General features: G+C 47.3%; 1 protein-coding gene across 1 annotated transcript in view; it reads left to right on the top strand.

The window, feature by feature from the left end:
• The first annotated feature begins 504 nt into the window (after nt 1-504).
• nup133 (nucleoporin 133) overlaps nt 505-6,653 on the top strand; it is a 56,758-nt gene continuing 50,609 nt past the window's right edge. The window contains exons 1-2 of the mRNA XM_085977746.1: nt 505-778; nt 4,739-4,890. Of these exons, the coding sequence (XP_085833872.1) occupies nt 612-778; nt 4,739-4,890 (319 nt within the window). The 5' untranslated portion in view covers nt 505-611. The remainder of the gene's footprint in view (nt 779-4,738; nt 4,891-6,653) is intronic.

Raw genomic sequence — 6,653 nt, 5'->3', positions numbered from 1 at the left:
GTGCGCACGGGCGGGGCCTGGAGCACATGGGGCGGGGCCTAGAGCGCACGGGCGGGGCCTGGAGCTCATGAGGCGGGGCCTAGTGCGCACGGGCGGGGCCTGGAGCACATGGGGCGGGGCCTAGAGCGCACGGGCGGGGCCTGGAGCACATGGGGCGGGGCCTAGAGCGCACGGGCGGGGTCTGGGGCACAAGGGGCGGGGCCTAGAGCGCACCGGCGGGGCCTGGAGCAAAGGGCGGGGCCTGAAGCGCACGGGCGGGGCTTGGAGCAGGGGGTAGGGCCGGTAGCAAAGGGCGGGACCTGAGACCCTTCGGAAGGGGCGGGACCAGGCCAGCGCTGATTTTCCCCGCTAGAGGGTGGCACTGAAAAGTCGCCATTTTGGCCAGGGGGTTGTTTATAACCAGTATTGACCAATCAGGAGCGCCATTACAACAAACCGCATAATTGTGGCCAATTAGAAATGTGCTTACAGCATCCTCACTTTAAATGTGACCAATCAGACGGTGTTGTCGGGCTGGCCGTTCGAGCAGGCGCAGTGTTGTCGCCGTGTGGTGTGTGTAGGAGTTTGAGGCCTCAGAAGCGGGAGGGAACACGACCGGCGCTGATTTTGACATGTTTTCCCCGCGGACTCCTGCCGGCGCCAAGAGGCCCCTGACGGGCTGCCTGGGGTCCCCGCTGACCAGGAGCGGCGGAGGCTTCACGGTGCAGCGGCGGCGGAGCGTGTCGGCTGGCGGGGCGGGGGTTTTATCCCCCGCCTGGCGGTCCTCAATGTGCGGCCGGTGAGTGTTGATGAGGCTCCCTGTGGAGAGACTCCTGCTGAAAATAGATAAAGACTTGCATTTATATAGCGCCTTTCACATCCTCAAGACGTCCCAAAACGCTTTACAGCCAATGAAGTGCTTTTTGTGGTGTAGTCACCGTTGTAATGTAGGAAACGCACAGCAAGCTCCCACAAACAGCAATGTGATCATGACCACATAATCTGTTTAAGCGATGTTGATTTGAGGGATAAATATTGGCCAGGACCACTGGGGATAATTCCCCAGTTCTTTGAAATACGACGGTGTAGGAACGTGGGTTCCTAACTAAAAGACTGAGTTCTACTCAGGCGATCAAACAAAATTAACTTTAATGAAACAAACAGGCTTTAACAAGAAACTGCAGGATGACATCGAATGTAGGTCTGCTCTCTCTGGAGGCTCCACGAGGACTGCCCCTGCAGTCCCGTGGCTGACGTCATCATGTTTTCCCGCCAGTGGGGAATCACGTGATGAACGGCGTGACGTCATCACGTTTTAACCGCGCTGTTAAAGCAACCACACTCTGTACAGTTAAACAGCATAAATAAAGGTACAGACTCAGACTGTAGCTAACATGTTGTTAAAGGAATTATGTACAAAGGATCTGAGTCCTTTGGTGGCTCCGCCACAACGGGATCTTTTATGTTCATCTGAGGGGCCTCAGATTGACGTCTCATCCGAAAGACAGTGCAGCGCTCCATCTATACTGCCGCTCCAGGGGTGCCCCTCTGCGGGCGCCGCGCTCCCTCTGGTGTCGCCCCTCTGCAGCCGCCACGCTCCCTCCGGTGCCGCCCCTCTGCGGCCGCCGCGCTCCCTCCGGTGCCGCCCCTCTGCGGCCGCCGCGCTCCCTCCGGTGCCGCCCCTCTGCGGCCGCCGCGCTCCCTCCGGTGCCGCCCCTCTGCGGCCGCCGCGCTCCCTCCGGTGCCGCCCCTCTGCGGCCGCCGCGCTCCCTCCGGTGCCGCCCCTCTGCGGCCGCCGCGCTCCCTCCGATGCTGCCCCGGGAGTGTTGGCATGGATTTTGTGCTCATGTCTCTGTAGTGGGACTTGAGCCCACAACCTTCTGACTCAGGCAAGAGTACGACGCATTGTGCCACGGCTGATCAGCGGAAATATGTCGTAATGGTTATGTAATTGGCTGACCGATGGAACCCAGAGTGTAGGGCATGGATTGTCATCAGTCTGGAAGAATGTTACCAGAGGGGTCCTACAGGGGTCTGTTTTGGGACCTCTCTTGTTTAATATCTTCAGAAATGATCTGGAGTTCAGACTCAAGCACAGTGGCTAAATTTGCAGACAATATTGATACAAAGCTGATGAAGGTGGTAGACTCCAAAGCTGAGCAAGATAAGCTACAGGAGGATTTGTATATACTTGGGGAAATTGGGCAAACAAAATTCAATGTAGAGAAATGCAAAGTGCTGTGCATTGGGACAAAAATAATCAAATAATGGGCTATTACTTAAATGGAAAGAAAATAATGTGCATTGAAAATGAGAGAGATCTGGGGATCCTGATTGACAATAAATTGAAGCTATCTCAACAATGCACGGTGGCAGTGAATAAAGCAAATCAGATGTTGGGATGTATTAAAAGGTCAGTATTGAGCTGAAATAGTGAGGTAATCCTGCCACTTTATAAATCATTGGTGTGACCACACTTAGAATAGAATAATGTGTACAGTTCTGGTCGTCACAGTACAAAAAAAAATTGTGGCTGTTGAAAGGATGCAGAAGAGAGCAACCAGAATGATGGAGGGATTGGAGTATGAGGAGTGATTATGTAAATTGGGCATGGTCACACTGGAAAAAAGAATGTCAAGAGGTGATAGGATTGCTGTTTTAGGATTATAAGACAATGTCGACCATGACGAGCTGTTTCACCTTGTCCAGAACAGTAGAACCAGAGGACACGGCCTGCGCTTGAAGGGGGGGAAATTCAAAACTAATCTGCGGAAACAGTACCAGTGAGTGAGCGTTCAATCTATGGAACAGGCTCCCGATGAAAATGGTGGAAGCAGTTAGTGTTGATTCATTCAAATGCAAATTAGATAGATTTCTTTCAGAAAGTAATATTTTGGGTTACTGTATATGAGTAATTTGAGACATGACATGATAGAGATTGACTGCTATGATTAGTCAACAATTCCATTATCATTGTCTCATGTGACTACCAGGATGAAAGAAGGCGAACTAGATGGACCTTGGTCTTTCCTTGTCTAGCAATTCCTATGGAGTTTTGCAGATATCTGCATTCATTTCTGTGTATGTCAGTAATTGAACTAAGCAATCTGAAATGAAAACCAGTTTGGAGCAAAGTGGTGAGTGGGATTTTAAAGCTCAGCAGGATCTGAATATTTAAGTTAAAGTGTATAATCACAAGAGAGGGATGATAGTGAAGGGGCAAGGATAAAAGTGACTGAATGCTTTTTGTTGGTTGATTGGTACCAGAAAACTGGAAAGTGAACGTGAGCTCAGTCTTCAAAGGTTACAAGTACTAGTTAGCTTTATATTCACAGTGGGAACATGAATGGGATTGATCCTAAAATAAGGTTTAGTAGTGTATTGGAGGGCAATGCAGTGTATGAGCTTGTGTTTGTCCCTAAGGGAGTGAATTGAGTCCTTCACAATGTGGTGGAGTGACTGAATGGGGCTGATGCTATATTTTTAGAAAACATTTGGAAATATCCTGATTTGTAGCTATAATTAAGAACTTGTAGTTAACATCTGGTGATGAAGTGGGAACGAGGAAAAAGCGTTCAGCCTGCTCCACTTAGTTACCCAAGTCCTGTTTCCGTGTTGGCACTTCTCATTTATTTTGCCAACACAAACCCATATCCTCCACTCTCTGCCTTCTTACAGATTGATGAAATCCTGTGTGAAAGCTTCAGCTGGACCAATGTCAGGCTGTTCCTCATATGCACAGCTCTAAGTGCAGAGTGATCCCTCGCATTTACTTCATAGCTGCATCAGTTTATAGATAACGTTCTCTGGTTCTACTCTGTTGTTCACAAAACTTCTCTCTGTTAGATTTACTGGTTATTCACAGTCAAATGGCAAGAAAATCCAGCCCTATATCTCCGCGCCAACATTGCCAATTTACTATTTTATTTCTTAAAATTTGAATCGTTCTCGTCTGTTTGTTCTGTAAATGAACATAACATAAGAAATAGGAGCAGGAGTAGGCCATACGGCCCCTCGAGCCTGCTCCGCCATTCAGTAAGATCATGGCTGAACTTCAGTCTCAACTTCATTTTCCCGCCCTATCTCCATATCCCTCAATTCCCTTAGTGTCCAAAAATCTATTGATCTCAGTCTTGAATATACTCAACGACTGAGCCTCCACAGCCCTCTGGGGTAGAGAATTTAATAAGATTCACAACCCTCTGAGTTAAGAGATTTCTCCTCCTCTATGTCTTAAATGGCCGACCCCTTATCCTGAGACTATGGCCCCTTGTTCTAGACTCTCCAGCCAGGGGAAACCGCCTCCCAGCATCTACCCTGTCAATCCCCCTCAGAATCTTATGTTTCAATGAGATCACCTCTCATTGTTCTAAACTCCAGAGAATATAGGAGATTCAGCTTCCTTCCACTCTCCATAGCTCACGACTTCTCTCGCGCTTCTCCCACCTCTGTCGTTGCCTCATCTCTTTTTCTATTGCAGCGTGAATTACACAGATGCTGGTCATTATTGGGATCATCTAAAGTTTACCATAAAGAAATTAAACTGTCTAGGACTGCAAATTTCTTTGGCCCTTGAATTTAGAAAGGAAAGATTCTGTTTAGATCACCCGAGTGGAGCCTTTGCTATTGCCCCAGACTGTAATTTGCTAAATCCCTGAAGTCAGAATATATTTTTCACTGAGTATGGTGACATTGGTTTTGAGATTTAAATATAGTCATTGTTGTGAGTTTTGACTGGAATTATTTATTTTCTTTTAAGTCCAACCCCAACCAGAGGAGCTCCGTATCAAACAGTTGGCGAGACCCTCAACTATGAAATCAGGAGCTTTGGATCATCTCTTCCTGTTAAGGTTATGGAGGCTATAACACTAGCTGAAGGTAACTTTCTTTTTGTTGCTAAACAACTAATTGGTGCATAAACATTGACTCAGTGCTGTGTAGTATGAGAGTTTGGAACGATTTCATTGCTAAGTGCATTATTTCCAATGTGTCTGCTCAGTGAGGCAGTGAACTGTGCTTCCCAGTTCCCACCCTTAAAGTGAAAGAAGTTAACCCTCTCTTAGTTTTCTGCCTTTCGAGCTGTTTCAAGGGATACTGTACTTTATACTGAATCACTGCACAGTCCTGAAGGTGCTGTGTTGCACCTGTATTATTGCTGTCTTTGTCCCATGCTAGTGTTTTGCACTTTAGAATTGCTTAGTCAGAGGCAGCTTGGGCACAGACACAATGTTTACAACACCCTTTAAATGATGTTGTGAAGACATCAGTCCTCATCCCTGATGTTACTGAAGTGGAACATGCTACAACACAAGGGCAGCCCTATACGAATGGTGCACTCCACATCGTCTGCTTTTAGTACAACACAGTAATGAGGAGTAACTGAGCAGCACAGGTTAGGATAGGTATAACACTGGGATAATGGGGCATCACAGTACAGTCATTATCCCCAGGAACTGGGGATGCCTCAGGGTCATGGCAGTGGTCAGTACAGTGTTTGTCCAGTGCAAACCACTGACTGACCACAGGTGTGACTGCAGATACACTGATTTAGCCGCATGCACTAATTTAGTAGAAAACTTGGTACACACAATACTGGTAAATGTCTTTCACACGTGGATATTTACTGAAACATCTCCCACCATTCAGTGACCAAGGAAATAAAGCAGCCACAACAATCAAAAAACACTCGCACACTGCTTTCCATCTTACCAACAAATGCTGAGGTTAAAGTTCACATGCATACACCATGTGAATGAGTATTGAGATCACGTGGTGCCTTTTAGTCAATTTTTATTTACTAATCAAATAGAATTAGACCCATCTGGATTCCCAATTTCCACCTGTGTCTCATGACTAATATTGGGCAGCGTTAGTGTAGAATGTGGCTACTGATCGACAGTCTTAATACAGAAATGCTTATGAATTCCCTGTTCCTATTGGACATCTCTGACAAATCATTTGTTGAGGATAAACTAATTCAGTGAGGACCATGCTGAAGATATCTTCTCTCATCCACTGAAATTGGAGTAAAAGCATTATCACAGAATCTTAATATTTGAAGCTTGGAGGATAGAGTGGCAATAATTCACTGACTCATCAGAAGTATCTTTAAAACATCTTGTGTCTTCACGCTCTTTCTATCTATATATATTTATCTATCTATCTATATATATAAAGCGGCTCTTCTGTCTGTCTGTCTGTCTGTCTGTCCGCCTGGTCTCTATACGTTTGGAAGTTGCAGAGCGTACCGACGCGCGCGTCGCCTCAAAAGAAAGCTTGCGATTCCGGACCGGTCATCGGCGTATTTACGTTTCGGCCGGACAAAAATCCCGCCCGCGGTATCCCAAAAACGTTCAGCGTTCCGCTCATTAGCATCGAGGTCTTCCTACAGTTGAGTGTCGAGTGACTCGACGATTGACCAATCCTACGCTTCGGTGACCTGACCGGTCGACCAATCGGTGCGTGTGTGGGCGGGCCTTATCCTTCTGAACCGAGGTGAGTGGCCGCCATCTTGATTTTTCACGATTTTTTTCCCCCACACTTTCTCTGTGTTAGGGAACTAAGGTAAATATTTTAATGATGTGTTAGGGAATTAAATAGCAATTTAATGGGGGGGGGGAGAGCCTCGGGAAATCGCGCGGGGTGGGGGGGGAGAGCCTCGGGAAATCGCGGGG

The sequence above is a fragment of the Somniosus microcephalus genome, chromosome 3 (genome assembly GCF_052327205.1).
Source record: "Somniosus microcephalus isolate GS21.2 chromosome 3, FLI_Smic_1.0, whole genome shotgun sequence".
Lineage (NCBI taxonomy): Eukaryota > Metazoa > Chordata > Chondrichthyes > Squaliformes > Somniosidae > Somniosus > Somniosus microcephalus.
The sequence above is the reverse complement of the archived record's forward strand: the minus strand, read 5'-3'. Positions and strand labels throughout refer to the sequence as shown.